General features: G+C 44.9%; 1 protein-coding gene across 1 annotated transcript in view; it reads right to left on the bottom strand.

Annotated features, from left to right (window-relative positions):
• Positions 1 to 1,248: 1,248 nt before the first annotated feature.
• The window catches only part of LOC138368057 (uncharacterized), a 32,644-nt gene continuing 13,688 nt past the window's right edge, over positions 1,249 to 20,204 (bottom strand). The window contains exons 2-4 of the mRNA XM_069330354.1: positions 3,837 to 4,710; positions 2,028 to 2,200; positions 1,249 to 1,604 (exon numbers count right to left, since the gene is read on the bottom strand). Coding sequence (XP_069186455.1) covers positions 1,249 to 1,604; positions 2,028 to 2,200; positions 3,837 to 4,710 — 1,403 coding nt within the window. The remainder of the gene's footprint in view (positions 1,605 to 2,027; positions 2,201 to 3,836; positions 4,711 to 20,204) is intronic.

Here is a 20,204-nt window from a genome sequence, read left to right on the forward strand (position 1 = left end):
GGTTCGTCAGGTAAGGCTAAAGCATCATCTATTTTTTCCGTCTTGCTGCTTGAAGTCTTTGTCGGTGAGTCAGAGTTGCTTGAGGAAGTTGAGTGGAACTGGCTCTTGAAGCAAATAGATTTGCTAACCTTTCTGCTTCGTGCTCTTGATGAACATGATGTGGCAAAGCAGGCGGCGGTTTTCCTTTGGCCTTGTTGATCTGCCTCCAGATGTCGCCCAAGGATGTATGCTGATTTAGCTTGGAACACCACTCGAGTCATTTTTCTTTTCTAATTTTTGCTGTTTGTTCGTGCCCATGATCTCGGACAGCTCTAAGAAGTCCTAGATTAGCTTCGGTTCTATCTTTTCTAAAATTCTTTCATGCACCATTTAGTCTGTTATGTAGTTCTTTGATCCTATCACAGTGATACCAATGGTCCTTGTGTTGTTGGGTAATTGTTTTCCTCTTGGGGATGGCGTGATTTGCTGCTCTATGTATTGCATTTACTAAATCTTTTTCCATTTCTTCGGTGTTGTCAGGAGGAAACTTCGTCCAATCTGCTGTGATAAAGTCCCATCCGGGCTCGGGAGCTCGAGGTCTGGGAGGTAGTTCTATATTAATACTTGTTTTTGTAGCAAAGTTGTCACTGGTCAGTACACGGTCAACTGACTAATGACACAACTCATATACTGGTGGAAACAAACGTGAGATCCAACTTTCCCCCACCAGTGTGGGTTGGTTCCGTCGAATTAAGCAGACTGATTTCAGGCACTTCATCCAAAAGGTGTTCAATATGTTTTCCGTTGGCGTCGGTTCTTGGTGAATCAAGTAGTAATTCACTATGAGCGTTGAAGTCGCCAGAGATGATAGTAGGTGTAGTGACTGCTATTTCAAAGATTACTGAGAGATCCATGTCGTGTTCTCCATGGCTCTTGTATACATTGAAGATGGACAGCGTTGAGTTCCTCATAGCGAGATTAACTCCCATAATTTTGACGTTCTCGCCACAGTTTGGCAGGTCTGTGATTGCCGTGGCATTGATACGATTTCTTACTAGAATTGAAATGCCTCTGGTGCCACCTTGTGCCATAGGGCAGTGGAAACCTTGATATCCTGGGATATTGATATTTCTTTCAGTCCTGGTGAGTGTTTCTTGAAGTAGAACAATATAAATGTTGTCCTTGAGAAGCACTGCTCTGAGTGTTTGTGCCTTGTTTTTGAATCCTTGAATATTCCATTGTATAATCTTGAGATTGTCCATTATTCTGTTATAGTGGAATCATTGAGTCCATGGTAGTTTTTACAGTGCTGATTTTACCAACGGCTTGTGTCTTCTTGGCTGGAGTGGAGACTTTATTCTTGGTGGGTGAGGAGACTCTTGGTTGGGTTGAAGCATCTTTGCTACATCCAGCTACTGGGGCATTTGATGATGTAGGGATCATCATTTCTGCTTGGGAGGTCTTGGAGGCAATAACAGGTATATTCGTTTTGCTGCCCTGATCTATTCTGTTGCTGTTGCCTTGTGGAGTAGTACTTTGTTTTCTCCAATTATTGGAGGCCCTGTTCTTGCTCAGACTAGAAAGAATTGGTGTGTTAGTCTGTTGCTGATCTTCATTTATTCGGACTTGCCGAGGAGTGCACCACTGGCTTTTTATCGAGGGTTTGGTCGATTGTGGTCAAGAAGTTGTGACTTTGGGTTGCTGGGTTGATCCGAAAGCTAGTATTCTTTTTACTTATTCTGGATATCGTTTGTTCCAGGCGTGATGTGTATCCCCGCAGTTTGGACATTTTGCTTTCGTTTGTTTACCTTCTTTATGCAGATTCTTGCATATGTCGGTGTTGTGGAGCTCGCTGTATACTCCACATTATTCCGGGCCTCTGCAGCTATCTTTTTGGTAGCCGAAGCGCTGACATCTGTAACATCGCATGGGTTCTGGATTGTACAGCCTTAGACTGAATTGACCATACATCCCAACATTCAGAGTGTTAATGCCAGGTCCTTTTATTGTTAAAAAGACCTGTCTTGTATCTACATTGTTGTGCTTACATCTTTCCGCCGTTGTGACATTTAGGCATTCTGAGAGTCTGTTAGCATAAACTTCAACCGGGAAATGTTGTACTATCGTTTTGGGGATTTTTTCCTCTGGTTTCAGTTCAATTAGGTCTTCCGTATTCCTGAGGTTTGTAATTATATCTGGATTAGCTGTGGATATGTTATATCTGCCTCAAATGTCAGGTTTTGCTCTAAGATCTGATCCTGGATGATCCTTTTCCAGTGCAGCAGTGTAAGCATAAGTGGGACCATCTACTGTTTTTCTGGGTTTGAAGATGTTCCTTGGCATTGGTTTGGGGGCTGCTCTTGAGTTCTGGTTGGCTTCTAAATTGGTTTCTTTGGGCGTTTCTTCGGTTCTTCTTCGTTTGTTTGTCTTTCAGTTTCCTACAATTTGCCACGGTGGTTCATTGAGGGTTGGGTCATCTTCAGCAATTTTCCTTACTCTTGCTACGAGATCGCTGTGTTCTTCTGACGTTAATAATTTCAGAAGGATGGTTAGGAAAGTCATATCCTGGGGAGACTATCCTGGGGGGACATGGTTGCACTGTGCTATAAGAGTAACTGAGGGAGTAACTGTAACTGTGTATTGCTACACTCAGTAGTTGGTTGAGCATGCAAAAGGTGCATAAGGGTTAATATAGTCTTGCTTAGGTGAACCGCAGCCAGGATAGCTGGCTGGTTTGGTTTGAGTGAGTGGTTGTGGTTGTGAGTGGTTGGTGAGCGGAGTGATGGTTTCACAAGAGGGTGGATGACCTGGCCGGAACCCACGAGTGGGTTAGGCGGCGGTCGGAGGGACCCCCATGCGCATACATGATATCCCTCCCTCTCCACGGCCTTGTTAGGAGCTTCCACTATAAATAGTTTTTTCCAACTATGCCGATGTCAAGTCACCAATCCTGCCACTTAGGCAGCTTGTTGTTTTGCCATCAGCTTTAGTGCTTTTTAATGATATACTGTGCACCTCTCCCTCTGTGTGCCGTGTCCCATATAAGAAAAACGAAATACAAGAGAATTTTCCATTTTGTGTATGTTATTTTTGTGTTATTATTGTGTTTTATCATTATCATCTTAACTCTTGTGGGTTGTGATGAGATCTGCCATTTATGTGTATTTTAGTTTGTGTTTGATAGGGTATTAGGTATGCTTAGGGGCGCCTTCTCGCCATGCCCTGTGGCTGGGGGGATTGGTGCCCTGAAGCTACATAAACACTCTATACCACCTCCCCCCCCCCAAGTGGCAAGGGGAGTTAGGGGACAACAATAGTGTTTAAGAAGAGTTACATCTTTAGGGTAGATATTCTACCGATCCTACTGTTTAGATAGTCCTTTTTATAACCGCTACTGGACCATCACACATACATAGAAGTAATGGACAATTAGATAGTAGAATTTGGTACTATTGGCTTTATAGATTCTCCAAAAATAAAGCTTAACACGAAACTTATATATTACAATACCTTGTAGAGCACATATATGAATTATATTTGGCTTCACAAAGCCTGTATTAGGCCTAGAAAGGTTAGGCTAGGTTAAGATTTCTTCGCAATATCAGTACCAAAATTTGTTCAGGATTGTCCAAATGTTTAGTAGTACCGATTTCTTAATTTCTAATTGCGTGTCACGTCAGTATATGAAGGATGGCCTCATCGTTACTATAAGTTCTACCAGAACAGGAGGCTGGGCTCTCATATACGTGATCACAATATATGAGATGTGTACTGGAGCGTTGTGGTATGTGGCGCCTTCCTTAATGGTGGTGGTTAGTGTGGGATGTGGTGAGGTGCAGGAGATGTGATCTTCTGACCTGGAAGTGATGAGTATGTGTGACCTGGGAGTGATGGTGATGTGCTGATCTCGGAGTGATGGTGATGTTCTGATCTGGGAGTAATGGTGATGTGCTGATCTGGGAGTGATGGTGATGTTCTGATCTGGGAGTAATGGTGATGTGCTGATCTGGGAGTGATGGTGATGTTCTGATCTGGGAGTAATGGTGATGTGCTGATCTGGGAGTGATGGTGATGTGATGATCTGGGAGTAATGGTGATGTGCTGATCTGGGAGTGATGGTGATGTTTTGATCTGGGAGTAATGGTGATGTGCTGATCTGGGAGTGATGGTGATGTTCTGATCTGGGAGTAATGGTGATGTGCTGATCTGGGAGTGATGGTGATGTGATGATCTGGGAGTAATGGTGATGTGCTGATCTGGGAGTGATGGTGATGTTCTGATCTGGGAGTAATGGTGATGTGCTGATCTGGGAGTGATGGTGATGTGATGATCTGGGAGTAATGGTGATGTGCTGATCTGGGAGTGATGGTGATGTTCTGATCTGGGAGTAATGGTGATGTGCTGATCTGGGAGTGATGGTGATGTGATGATCTGGGAGTGATGGTGATGTGCTGATCTCGGAGTGATGGTGATGTTCTGATCTGGGAGTAATGGTGATGTGCTGATCTGGGAGTGATGGTGATGTGATGATCTGGGAGTAATGGTGATGTGCTGATCTGGGAGTGATGGTGATGTGCTTATCTGGGAGTGATGGTGATGTGCTGATCTCGGAGTGATGGTGATGTTCTGATCTGGGAGTAATGGTGATGTGCTGATCTGGGAGTGATGGTGATGTGATGATCTGGGAGTGATGGTGATGTACTGATCTGGGAGTGATGGTGATGTGCTGATCTGGGAGTGATGGGGATGTAGTGAGCTGGTAATCGATATATATATATATATATATATATATATATATATATATATATATATATATATATATATATATATATATATATATATATATATATATATATATATATATATATAACTGAAAACTCACACCCCAGAAGTGACTCGAACCCATACTCCCAGGAGCAACGCAACTGGTATGTACAAGACGCCTTAATCCACTTGACCATCACGACCGGACATAATGAGGTGATAGCCGAAGCTATTTGAACCACGCCACCGCCGGCACTCGGATGGTAATCTTGGGCATAGCATTTTACCAAATCACCTCATTCTTTGGGGCACACGTGAGGAACACAAATGCGAACAAGCCTGAATGGTACCCAGGACAATATGCAACTGAAAACTCACACCCCCAGAAGTGACTCGAACCCATACTCCCAGGAGCAACGCAACTGGTATGTACAAGACGCCTTAATCCACTTGTCCTGGGGACCATTCAGGCTTGTTCGCATTTGTGTTCCTCACGTGTGCCCCAAAGAATGAGGTGATTTGGTAAAATGCTATGCCCAAGATTACCATCCGAGTGCCGGCGGTGGGGTGGTTCAATAGTATGGGTTCAAATAGCTTCGGCTATCACCTCATTATATCCGGTCGTGATGGTCAAGTGGATTAAGGCGTCTTGTACATACCAGTTGCGTTGCTCCTGGGAGTATGGGTTCGAGTCACTTCTGGGGTATGAGTTTTCAGTTATATATATATATATATATATATATATATATATATATATATATATATATATATATATATATATATATATATATATATATATATATATATATATATATATATATATATATATATATATATTATATATATATATATATATATATATATGCGAACAAGCCTGAATGGTCCCCAGGACAATATGCAACTGAAAACTCACACCCCAGAAGTGACTCGAACCCATACTCCCAGATGCCACGCAACTGGTATGTACAAGACGCCTTAATCCACTTGACCATCACGACCGGACATAATGAGGTGATAGCCGAGGCTATTTGAACCACCCCACCGCCGGCACTCGGATAGTAATCTTGGGCATAGCATTTTACCAAATCACCTCATTCTTTGGGGCACACGTGAGGAACACAAATGCGAACAAGCCTGAATGGTCCCCAGGACAATATGCAACTGAAAACTCACACCCCAGAAGTGACTCGAACCCATACTCCCAGATGCCACGCAACTGGTATGTACAAGACGCCTTAATCCACTTGACCATCACGACCGGACATAATGAGGTGATAGCCGAGGCTATTTGAACCACCCCACCGCCGGCACTCGGATAGTAATCTTGGGCATAGCATTTTACCAAATCACCTCATTCTTTGGGGCACACGTGAGGAACACAAATGCGAACAAGCCTGAATGGTCCCCAGGACAATATGCAACTGAAAACTCACACCCCAGAAGTGACTCGAACCCATACTCCCAGATGCCACGCAACTGGTATGTACAAGACGCCTTAATCCACTTGACCATCACGACCGGACATAATGAGGTGATAGCCGAGGCTATTTGAACCACCCCACCGCCGGCACTCGGATAGTAATCTTGGGCATAGCATTTTACCAAATCACCTCATTCTTTGGGGCACACGTGAGGAACACAAATGCGAACAAGCCTGAATGGTCCCCAGGACAATATGCAACTGAAAACTCACACCCCAGAAGTGACTCGAACCCATACTCCCAGATGCCACGCAACTGGTATGTACAAGACGCCTTAATCCACTTGACCATCACGACCGGACATAATGAGGTGATAGCCGAGGCTATTTGAACCACCCCACCGCCGGCACTCGGATAGTAATCTTGGGCATAGCATTTTACCAAATCACCTCATTCTTTGGGGCACACGTGAGGAACACAAATGCGAACAAGCCTGAATGGTCCCCAGGACAATATGCAACTGAAAACTCACACCCCAGAAGTGACTCGAACCCATACTCCCAGATGCCACGCAACTGGTATGTACAAGACGCCTTAATCCACTTGACCATCACGACCGGACATAATGAGGTGATAGCCGAGGCTATTTGAACCACCCCACCGCCGGCACTCGGATAGTAATCTTGGGCATAGCATTTTACCAAATCACCTCATTCTTTGGGGCACACGTGAGGAACACAAATGCGAACAAGCCTGAATGGTCCCCAGGACAATATGCAACTGAAAACTCACACCCCAGAAGTGACTCGAACCCATACTCCCAGATGCCACGCAACTGGTATGTACAAGACGCCTTAATCCACTTGACCATCACGACCGGACATAATGAGGTGATAGCCGAGGCTATTTGAACCACCCCACCGCCGGCACTCGGATAGTAATCTTGGGCATAGCATTTTACCAAATCACCTCATTCTTTGGGGCACACGTGAGGAACACAAATGCGAACAAGCCTGAATGGTCCCCAGGACAATATGCAACTGAAAACTCACACCCCAGAAGTGACTCGAACCCATACTCCCAGATGCCACGCAACTGGTATGTACAAGACGCCTTAATCCACTTGACCATCACGACCGGACATAATGAGGTGATAGCCGAGGCTATTTGAACCACCCCACCGCCGGCACTCGGATAGTAATCTTGGGCATAGCATTTTACCAAATCACCTCATTCTTTGGGGCACACGTGAGGAACACAAATGCGAACAAGCCTGAATGGTCCCCAGGACAATATGCAACTGAAAACTCACACCCCAGAAGTGACTCGAACCCATACTCCCAGATGCCACGCAACTGGTATGTACAAGACGCCTTAATCCACTTGACCATCACGACCGGACATAATGAGGTGATAGCCGAGGCTATTTGAACCACCCCACCGCCGGCACTCGGATAGTAATCTTGGACATAGCATTTTACCAAATCACCTCATTCTTTGGGGCACACGTGAGGAACACAAATGCGAACAAGCCTGAATGGTCCCCAGGACAATATGCAACTGAAAACTCACACCCCAGAAGTGACTCGAACCCATACTCCCAGATGCCACGCAACTGGTATGTACAAGACGCCTTAATCCACTTGACCATCACGACCGGACATAATGAGGTGATAGCCGAGGCTATTTGAACCACCCCACCGCCGGCACTCGGATAGTAATCTTGGACATAGCATTTTACCAAATCACCTCATTCTTTGGGGCACACGTGAGGAACACAAATGCGAACAAGCCTGAATGGTCCCCAGGACAATATGCAACTGAAAACTCACACCCCAGAAGTGACTCGAACCCATACTCCCAGATGCCACGCAACTGGTATGTACAAGACGCCTTAATCCACTTGACCATCACGACCGGACATAATGAGGTGATAGCCGAGGCTATTTGAACCACCCCACCGCCGGCACTCGGATAGTAATCTTGGGCATAGCATTTTACCAAATCACCTCATTCTTTGGGGCACACGTGAGGAACACAAATGCGAACAAGCCTGAATGGTCACCAGGACAATATGCAACTGAAAACTCACACCCCAGAAGTGACTCGAACCCATACTCCCAGATGCCACGCAACTGGTATGTACAAGACGCCTTAATCCACTTGACCATCACGACCGGACATAATGAGGTGATAGCCGAGGCTATTTGATCACCTATCACCTCATTATGTCCGGTCGTGATGGTCAAGTGGATTAAGGCGTCTTGTACATACCAGTTGCGTGGCATCTGGGAGTATGGGTTCGAGTCACTTCTGGGGTGTGAGTTTTCAGTTGCATATTGTCCTGGGGACCATTCAGGCTTGTTCGCATTTGTGTTCCTCACGTGTGCCCCAAAGAATGAGGTGATTTGGTAAAATGCTATGCCCAAGATTACTATCCGAGTGCCGGCGGTGGGGTGGTTCAAATAGCCTCGGCTATCACCTCATTATGTCCGGTCGTGATGGTCAAGTGGATTAAGGCGTCTTGTACATACCAGTTGCGTGGCATCTGGGAGTATGGGTTCGAGTCACTTCTGGGGTGTGAGTTTTCAGTTGCATATTGTCCTGGGGACCATTCAGGCTTGTTCGCATTTGTGTTCCTCACGTGTGCCCCAAAGAATGAGGTGATTTGGTAAAATGCTATGCCCAAGATTACTATCCGAGTGCCGGCGGTGGGGTGGTTCAAATAGCCTCGGCTATCACCTCATTATGTCCGGTCGTGATGGTCAAGTGGATTAAGGCGTCTTGTACATACCAGTTGCGTGGCATCTGGGAGTATGGGTTCGAGTCACTTCTGGGGTGTGAGTTTTCAGTTGCATATTGTCCTGGGGACCATTCAGGCTTGTTCGCATTTGTGTTCCTCACGTGTGCCCCAAAGAATGAGGTGATTTGGTAAAATGCTATGCCCAAGATTACTATCCGAGTGCCGGCGGTGGGGTGGTTCAAATAGCCTCGGCTATCACCTCATTATGTCCGGTCGTGATGGTCAAGTGGATTAAGGCGTCTTGTACATACCAGTTGCGTGGCATCTGGGAGTATGGGTTCGAGTCACTTCTGGTGTGTGAGTTTTCAGTTGCATATTGTCCTGGGGACCATTCAGGCTTGTTCGCATTTGTGTTCCTCACGTGTGCCCCAAAGAATGAGGTGATTTGGTAAAATGCTATGCCCAAGATTACTATCCGAGTGCCGGCGGTGGGGTGGTTCAAATAGCCTCGGCTATCACCTCATTATGTCCGGTCGTGATGGTCAAGTGGATTAAGGCGTCTTGTACATACCAGTTGCGTGGCATCTGGGAGTATGGGTTCGAGTCACTTCTGGGGTGTGAGTTTTCAGTTGCATATTGTCCTGGGGACCATTCAGGCTTGTTCGCATTTGTGTTCCTCACGTGTGCCCCAAAGAATGAGGTGATTTGGTAAAATGCTATGCCCAAGATTACTATCCGAGTGCCGGCGGTGGGGTGGTTCAAATAGCCTCGGCTATCACCTCATTATGTCCGGTCGTGATGGTCAAGTGGATTAAGGCGTCTTGTACATACCAGTTGCGTGGCATCTGGGAGTATGGGTTCGAGTCACTTCTGGGGTGTGAGTTTTCAGTTGCATATTGTCCTGGGGACCATTCAGGCTTGTTCGCATTTGTGTTCCTCACGTGTGCCCCAAAGAATGAGGTGATTTGGTAAAATGCTATGCCCAAGATTACTATCCGAGTGCCGGCGGTGGGGTGGTTCAAATAGCCTCGGCTATCACCTCATTATGTCCGGTCGTGATGGTCAAGTGGATTAAGGCGTCTTGTACATACCAGTTGCGTGGCATCTGGGAGTATGGGTTCGAGTCACTTCTGGGGTGTGAGTTTTCAGTTGCATATTGTCCTGGGGACCATTCAGGCTTGTTCGCATTTGTGTTCCTCACGTGTGCCCCAAAGAATGAGGTGATTTGGTAAAATGCTATGCCCAAGATTACTATCCGAGTGCCGGCGGTGGGGTGGTTCAAATAGCCTCGGCTATCACCTCATTATGTCCGGTCGTGATGGTCAAGTGGATTAAGGCGTCTTGTACATACCAGTTGCGTGGCATCTGGGAGTATGGGTTCGAGTCACTTCTGGGGTGTGAGTTTTCAGTTGCATATTGTCCTGGGGACCATTCAGGCTTGTTCGCATTTGTGTTCCTCACGTGTGCCCCAAAGAATGAGGTGATTTGGTAAAATGCTATGCCCAAGATTACTATCCGAGTGCCGGCGGTGGGGTGGTTCAAATAGCCTCGGCTATCACCTCATTATGTCCGGTCGTGATGGTCAAGTGGATTAAGGCGTCTTGTACATACCAGTTGCGTGGCATCTGGGAGTATGGGTTCGAGTCACTTCTGGGGTGTGAGTTTTCAGTTGCATATTGTCCTGGGGACCATTCAGGCTTGTTCGCATTTGTGTTCCTCACGTATGCCCCAAAGAATGAGGTGATTTGGTAAAATGCTATGCCCAAGATTACTATCCGAGTGCCGGCGGTGGGGTGGTTCAAATAGCCTCGGCTATCACCTCATTATGTCCGGTCGTGATGGTCAAGTGGATTAAGGCGTCTTGTACATACCAGTTGCGTGGCATCTGGGAGTATGGGTTCGAGTCACTTCTGGGGTGTGAGTTTTCAGTTGCATATTGTCCTGGGGACCATTCAGGCTTGTTCGCATTTGTGTTCCTCACGTGTGCCCCAAAGAATGAGGTGATTTGGTAAAATGCTATGCCCAAGATTACTATCCGAGTGCCGGCGGTGGGGTGGTTCAAATAGCCTCGGCTATCACCTCATTATGTCCGGTCGTGATGGTCAAGTGGATTAAGGCGTCTTGTACATACCAGTTGCGTGGCATCTGGGAGTATGGGTTCGAGTCACTTCTGGGGTGTGAGTTTTCAGTTGCATATTGTCCTGGGGACCATTCAGGCTTGTTCGCATTTGTGTTCCTCACGTGTGCCCCAAAGAATGAGGTGATTTGGTAAAATGCTATGCCCAAGATTACTATCCGAGTGCCGGCGGTGGGGTGGTTCAAATAGCCTCGGCTATCACCTCATTATGTCCGGTCGTGATGGTCAAGTGGATTAAGGCGTCTTGTACATACCAGTTGCGTGGCATCTGGGAGTATGGGTTCGAGTCACTTCTGGGGTGTGAGTTTTCAGTTGCATATTGTCCTGGGGACCATTCAGGCTTGTTCGCATTTGTGTTCCTCACGTGTGCCCCAAAGAATGAGGTGATTTGGTAAAATGCTATGCCCAAGATTACTATCCGAGTGCCGGCGGTGGGGTGGTTCAAATAGCCTCGGCTATCACCTCATTATGTCCGGTCGTGATGGTCAAGTGGATTAAGGCGTCTTGTACATACCAGTTGCGTGGCATCTGGGAGTATGGGTTCGAGTCACTTCTGGGGTGTGAGTTTTCAGTTGCATATTGTCCTGGGGACCATTCAGGCTTGTTCGCATTTGTGTTCCTCACGTGTGCCCCAAAGAATGAGGTGATTTGGTAAAATGCTATGCCCAAGATTACTATCCGAGTGCCGGCGGTGGGGTGGTTCAAATAGCCTCGGCTATCACCTCATTATGTCCGGTCGTGATGGTCAAGTGGATTAAGGCGTCTTGTACATACCAGTTGCGTGGCATCTGGGAGTATGGGTTCGAGTCACTTCTGGGGTGTGAGTTTTCAGTTATATATATATATATATATATATATATATATATATATATATATATATTTATATATATATATATATATATATATATATATATATATATATATATATATATATATATATATATATATATATATAAGAAGATTGTTATGTTGTTTGATAAGTTTTCTGGTTATCTCTCCCAACTTTACACTGTGGATGATAGGTGAGAGGGGATAGTTACTGGCGATTTGCGATTGTTAATAATATTAATAATGAATGAAATTGATTATTATTAACAGTGTTAGTAAAATAAATGCTGATTTTGAATGTTTTGGGAAGCACGTTGCATTAAAAAATAATTGGGATTAAATAATTGGGATTAATTAAAAAAAAATTACACGAGACGGTACATAAAATCTTGTAATGTGTATATTTAAATGTAGGAAAATTTTTATCCAAGTAATCCTTCCGATGATTATAGATATAACGAGGGTAAAATTAATATAAATTATGAGATTAATGTTTTAGGCCATGTTCAAGATAGATCCTACGATGGGGAAGAGCAGGTAATTTGGGGACATTGTGGATCCTCCAGCAGTACTTAGTGATTGTGAACGTGGAGATAATTACGCCTGTTAGTGGGAAAGTGTAGTTGATTGTCACGCGAAAGTACACACACGCAAACACATTCTCTCTCTCTCTCTCTCTCTCTCTCTCTCTCTCTCTCTCTCTCTCTCTCTCTCTCTCTCTCTCTCTCTCTCTCTCTCTCTCTCTCTCTCTCTCTCTCTCTCTCTCTCTCTCTCTCTCTCTCTCTCTCTCTCTCTCTCTCTCTCTCTCTCTCTCTCTCTCTCTCTCTCTCTCTCTCTCTCTCTCTCTCTCTCTCTCTCTCTCTCTCTCTCTCTCTCTCTCTCTCTCTCTCTCTCTCTCTCTCTCTCTCTCTCTCTCTCTCTCTCTCTCTCTCTCTCTCTCTCTCTCTCTCTCTCTCTCTCTCTCTCTCTCTCTCTCTCTCTCTCTCTCTCTCTCTCTCTCTCTCTCTCTCTCTCTCTCTCTCTCTCTCTCTCTCTCTCTCTCTCTCTCTCTCTCTCTCTCTCTCTCTCTCTCTCTCTCTTGCTCACACACATACACACACGTGTGAGGCACTCATAGGGTCCTCGCGACTGAGTGGACTGCGCTCTCGGTCGTAGTTCAATGGTTCCGGGTTCGATCCCCGGCAAAGGCAGAAACAAACCGGCAGAGATTCTTTCATCCCGATTTACCTATTCACCAAGCAGTAAATAGGTCCCTGGAAGTTAGACAGCTGTTACGGGCTAGTTCCTGGGAATATGTGTGTTCTCAGGTAATGAGAAAGAATCTAAGAGGCATATAAGTTACGAAGAAATGTAGCGTGAACTGCACCTCACGTCGCTGACAGAAGAGCTCGAGGAGACATGGTCACCACGTACCAAATTCCCAGGGGAATTGACAGGGTTGACAATGCTGAATTATTTAACAAGAAAGAAGGTGTGAGAAACTTTATGCCCATTTGTCTCCGCCTCCACCGGGGATCGAACCCGGAATCTCAGGACTACAAATCTAAAACGCTGTCCACTCAGCTGTCAGGTGCCCTGTCGCCTGACAGCGGAAATTATAAACAACATTAGAAATAACTTTTTCAGTGTCAGAGTAGTTAACAAATAGAATACACTAGGAAGTGACGTATTGGAGGCTGACACTATACACAGTTTCAAATGTAGATATGATAGAGCTTGAAAAGCTCAGGAATCTGTACACCAGTAGACTGACAGTTGAGAAGCGGGAACAAAGAATTAAAGCTCAATCCCCGCAAACACAACTAGATGAATACAACTGGGTGAGTACACACACACACACACACACACACACACACACACACACACACACACACACACACACACACACACACACACACACACACACACACAAACACACATACCTAAGCAACAGGAATTACAGTGAGGAGTGAGACCTCATATTGGCGTGAAGTCACCAGTGAAGTCCCAAAGGGCTCTGTACTCGGTCCTATCCTGTTTCTGATATATGTAAATGATCTCCCGGAAGGTGTAAACTCATTCTTCTTAATGTTTGCTGACGACGCCAAAATTATGAGAAGGATTAAAAAAGAGAAAGACTGCTTGAGGCTTAAAGAAGACCTAGACAAACTGAAGGAATGGTCGAACAAATGGTTGTTTAACCCAAGTTAAATGTAATGTAATGAAGATTACATTACATTTATAGACTGAGTTTATAAATGATTTATAGATTATAGATTACATTTTAGATTGAGTTTAACCCAAGCAAATGTAATGTAATGAAGATAGGTGTAGGGAGCAGGATGCCAGGTACAAGGTATCCTTTGAGAGATGAAATTCTTTAAGAGTTAGAGAGAGAAAGACCTGGAGGTTGATATCACGTCAGACCTGTCCCCTGCAGCCCATATCAAGAGGATAACATCAGCGGCATATGCCTGGTTTGCCCACATAAGAACGGCCATTAGAAACTTGTGTAAAGAATCATTCAGAACTTTGTATACCACATATTTTTGATTGATTGTTGCCGCCGATGGCGGCTAGTTTATTGTGCACCCCATACTCATCCTGTGAGCGGTAGCGCAAAAGCATTACAGAGGGCACAAAAGGTCTTTATCAGACCTCATCTTAGATTATTACATAAACAATTTCTTCAATCCTTCACACCTTATAGATACAATGTCAGCTAGTTATAGAGAAAGTGCTATTACTGTATACCACATATGTCAGGCCAATCCTGGAGTATGCAGCCCCAGCATGGAGTCCATATCCAGTCAAGGATAAGACTAAACTGGAAAAGGTTCAAAGATTTGCCACCAGACTAGTACCCGAGCTGAGAGGTATGAGCTACGAGGAGAGACTACGGGAATTAAACCTCACTTCGTTGGAAGACAGAAGAGTTAGGGGGGACATGATCACCACATTCAAGATTCTGAAGGGAATTGATAGGGTAGATAAAGACAGTCTATTTAACACAAGGGGAACACGTACAAGGGGACACAGGTGGAAACTGAGTGCCCAAATGAGCCACAGAGATATTAGAAAGAACTTTTCAAACAAATGGAACAAATTGGACAAATGGAATGCATTAGGAAGAGATGTGGTGGAGGCTGACTCCATACACAGTTTCAAGTGTAGATATGATAGAACCCGATAGGCTCGGGAATCTGTACACCTGCTGATTGACGGTTGAGAGGCGGGACCAAAGAGCCAGAGCTCAACCCCCGCAAACACAACTAGGTGAGTACAACTAGGTGAGTACACACACACACACAGGAATGAGTATGTCAGGGTGAGAAGAGAAGCAGAGAAAATTTATGAAAATGATATAGCAAACAAAGCCAAGACCGAACCAAAGCTACTCCACAGTCATATCAGAAGGAAAGCAACAGTGAAAGAACAGGTAGTGAAACTTAGAACAGGCGAGGACAGGAATACAGAGAATGACAAAGAGGTGTGTGATGAACTCAACAAGAGGTTCCAAGAGGTCTTCACAACAGAACAAGGTGAGGTCACTGTGCTAGGAGAAAGGGAAGTAAACCAGGCGGCCTTGGAAGAGTTTGAAATTACGAGAGAGGAAGTCAAGAGACACCTGCTGGACCTGGATGTTAGAATGGCTGTTGGTCCAGACGGGATCTCGCCATGGGTACTATAAGAGTGTGCAGAGGCACTTTGCTTGCCACTCTCCATAGTGTATAGTAGGTCACTGGAGACGGGAGACCTACCAGAAATATGGAAGACGGCGAATGTGGTCCCAATATACAAAAAGGGCGACAGGCAAGAGGCACTGAACTACAGGCCAGTGTCCTTAACTTGTATACCATGCAAGGTGATGGAGAAGATCGTGAGAAAAAACCTGGTAGCACATCTGGAGAGAAGGGACTTCGTGACAAATCGACAACATGGGTTCAGGGAGGGTAAATCTTACCTGACGGGCTTAATAGAATTCTATGACCAGGTAACACAGATTAAGCAAGAAAGAGAAGGCTGGGCGGACTGCATTTTCTTGGATTGTCGGAAAGCCTTCGACACAGTACCGCATAAGAGGCTGGTACATAAGCTGGAGAGACAGGCAGGTGTAGCTGGTAAGGTGCTCCAGTGGATAAGGGAGTACCTAAGCAATAGGAAGCAGAGAGTTACGGTGAGGGGTGAGACCTCCGATTGGCATGAAGTCACCAGTGGAGTCCCACAGAGCTCTGTACTCGGTCCTATCTTGTTTCTGATATATGTAAATGATCTCCCGGAGGGTATAGATTCATTATCTCAGTGTTTGCGGACGATGCCAAAATTATGAGAAGGATTAAGACATAAGAGGACTGTTTGAGGCTTCAAGAAGACCTAGACAAACTGCAGGAATGGTCGAACAAGTGGTTGTTAGAGTTTAACCCAACCAAATGTAATATAATGAAGATAGTTGCAGGGAGCAGGAGGACAAATACAAGGTATTATCTGGGAGAGGAAATTCTTCAGGAGTCAGAGAAAAAAAAGGACTTGGGAGTTGATATCATGCCAGACCTGTCTCCTGCAGCACATATCAAGAGGATAACATCAGCGGCATATTCCAGGCTGGCCAACATACGAACGGCATTCAGAAATTTGTGAAAAGAATCATTCAGAACTTTGTATACCACATATGTCAGGCCAATCCTGGAGTATGCAGCCCCAGCATGGAGTCCGTATCTAGTCAAGGATAAGACTAAACTGGAAAAGGTTCAAAGATTTGCCCCCAGACTAGTACCCGAGCTGAGAGGTATGAGCTACGAGGAGAGACTACGGGAATTAAACCTCACTTCGTTGGAAGACAGAAGAGTTAGGGGGGACATGATCACCACATTCAAGATTCTCAAGGGAATCGACAGGGTTGATAAAGACAGGCTATTTAACACAAGGGAAACACGCACTAGGGGACACAGGTGGAAACTGAGTGCCCAAATGAGCCACAGAGATATTAGAAAGAACTTTTTTAGAGTCAGAGTGGTTGACAAATGGAATGCATTAGGAAGTAATGTGGTGGAGGCTGACTCCATACACAGTTTCAAGTGTAGATATGATAGAGCCCAATAGGCTCAGGAACCTGTACACCAGTTGATTGACGGTTGAGAGGCGGGACCAAAGAGCCAGAGCTCAACTCCCGCAAGCACAACTAGGTGAGTACAACTAGGTGAGTACACACACACACACACACACACACACACACACACACACACACACACACACACACACACACACACACAAACACACACACACACATATACACACACACACACACGCACACACTACCAGGGGTCTAGTAGCTGAGTAAACAGCGAGCAGGACTCGTAATTCTGTGGCCCGGGCTCGATTCCCGGACCAGGCAGAAACAAATGGCCAAAGTTTCTTTCACCCTGATGCTCCAGTTACCTCACAGTAAATAGGTACCTGGGAGTTAGACAGTTGTTACGGAGTTGCTTCCTCGGTGTTTGTGTGTGTGGAAAAAAATTAGTTAGTAGTTAGTTACAGTTGATTGACTGACAGTTGAGAGGCGGGCGGAAAGAGCAGAGCTCAACCCTAGGTAAATACAACTAGGTGAGTAAACATTCACACAAACACAACAGGTGTTGTGCCACTTAAGCAATATTAGCAAAGTTTCGGAGTCAGTGAAGGTTAATCATACAGAGATGAGTTACATTTACGCCTCTATGTACATTCATCATATTCCTGATTGTTGGGAATGATTGTGCTTGATGAACGGTTTCATTTCCTGCTGCTAAGGGAAAATAAAACGAAATTATTTAACACAATGAATTAATTGGAAGACTTTTCGAATATTTTTTCCATAACCAGAGGATATCTTGGCTACCCGATCACCTAATGAAGGAATATTTCATTCATTTAGATCATCTGAAGTTAGAAGTCGGGTTTAATGTGTCAGTTTTGTTCCAGTTATTTACTTCTCGGACCCATCGTTATCGTGAACATTTAGGGTCCGGTTTGACATCTCCGATGATCCAAGTGAATGATGTATTACTGCGCACACTAATGAATAATTGTATATATTTCTATGAAAAATATCTGTTTTCATTTATTTTTTTCAAAATATTTTCGTAGGTATAGTGGCGGGCAGTTCCAAAAATCGTCGTGGGGGTCTGAATGTGACCCCGACACGCTGTTCTCGTTTGAATTCTGGTGACACCGACCATCCTATGTTCATCCCACACCCCAGACCACTCTCTGTGTGAATTTGAGTGAAACTTTGCCCAAGTCTCTGGCGTCAAACTTGGGACTGACACACTGACAAACATTACTGACACAACAGGATGTCTACTAAATCAAGTCCATGTATATAAACCCACATTAGTAATAGAGTTAATTACTTCATTGCCCCAATATATTTTCTTACTAATATCACGCTAGTGTGAGTTCCTTCGGTACTTGAAGCTGGAGCGTCATTGGTGGAAGGACTCTACTGTCTATACCAGAGTGCGTGGGGGGGGGGGGGGCGTATGAGTAACACCTGGACTGTTTACATATAAGTCAGGTATACACATAGCTATATACACATATAGGTTACATACATAACCGCATGTGTATAATGTGGCTATAGTAGAGGTCTCCAGACGTCCTGTGGATTATTTTGATTTCCAGATTGTATAACTCTTGCCTTGAGAGTCGCGGCATTGCAGTCACAACGTCGAGGGTTCGATCCCACATATTGCTCCATCTGATTTTCACAGTACCAATATTAATATTACTACCAACATTGCTGTTACCACCGGAGCCACGCCAGGTACTCATGGTACTCAAGGTACTCCTGGTACTCATGGTACTGAGGGTACTCAAGGTAATCATGGTACTCAAGGTACTCATGGTACTGAAGGTACTGAAGGTACTCATGGTACTGAAGGTACTCATGGTACTGAAGGTACTCAGGGTACTCAAGGTACTCATGGTACTCAAGGTACTCACGGTACTGAAGGTACTCATGGTAATAAAGGTACTGAAGGTACTCAGGGTACTCAAGGTACTCATGGTACTCAAGGTACTCACGGTACTGAAGGTACTCATGGTAATGAAGGTACTGAAGGTACTCAAGGTACTCAAGGTACTCAAGATACTCATGGTACTAAAGGTACTGAAGGTACTCAAGGTACTCAAGGTATTGAAGGTACTCAAGGTACTCATGGTACTCAAGGTACTGAAGGTACTGAAGGTACCCAAGGTACTCATGGAACTGAAGGTACTCAAGGTAATCATGGTACTCAAGGTATTCAAGGTATTAATGATACTCAAGGTACTCATGGTACTGAAGGTACTCAAGGTACTCAAGGTACTCATGGTACTGAAGGTACTCAAGGTACTCATGGTACTGAAGGTACTCATGGTACTGAAGGTACTCAGGGTACTCAAGGTACTCATGGTACTCAAGGTACTCACGGTACTGAAGGTACTGAAGGTACTCATGGTACTGAAGGTACTCATGGTAATGAAAGTACTCATGGTACTGAAGGTACTCATGGTACTCATGGTACTGAAGGTACTCATGGTACTCAAGGTATTGAAGGTACTCATGGTACTCAAGATACTCATGGTACTGAAGGTACTCAAGGTACTCAAGGTATTGAAGGTACTCAAGATACTCATGGTACTCAAGGTAATCAAGATACTCAAGATACTCATGGTACTCAAGGTACTCATGGTACAGAAGGAACTGAAGGTACCCAAAGTACTCATGGTACTGAAGGTATTGAAGGTACTCAGGGTACTCATGGAACTGAAGGTACTCAAGGTACTCAAGGTATTCATGATACTTAAGGTACTCATGGTACTGTAGGTACTGAAGGTACTCAAGGTACTGAAGGTACTCAAGGTGCTCAAGGTACTCAAGGTACTCATGGAACTGAAGGTACTCAAGGTAATCATGGTACTCAAGGTACTCAAGATACTCATGGTACTCAAGGTACTCCTGGTACTCATGGTACTCAAGGTACTCATGGTACTCAAGGTACTCAAGGTATTGAAGGTACTCAAGATACTCATGGTACTCAAGGTATTCAAGTGACTCATTGTACTGAAGGTACTCAAGTTACTCATGATACTCAAGGTACTCCTGGTACTCATGGTACTCAAGGTACTCATGGTACTGAAGGTACTCATGGTACTGAAAGTACAGAAGGTACTCATGGTAATCAAGGTACTCATGGTACAGAAGGTACTCATGGTACTCAAGGTACTGAAGGTTCTGAAGGTACTCATGGTACTCAAGGTACTCAAGGTACTCATGGTACTCAAGGTATTGAAGGTACTCAAGATACTCATGGTACTCAAGGTATTGAAGGTA

This window comes from Procambarus clarkii, chromosome 24 (genome assembly GCF_040958095.1).
Source record: "Procambarus clarkii isolate CNS0578487 chromosome 24, FALCON_Pclarkii_2.0, whole genome shotgun sequence".
NCBI classification, from domain to species: domain Eukaryota; kingdom Metazoa; phylum Arthropoda; class Malacostraca; order Decapoda; family Cambaridae; genus Procambarus; species Procambarus clarkii.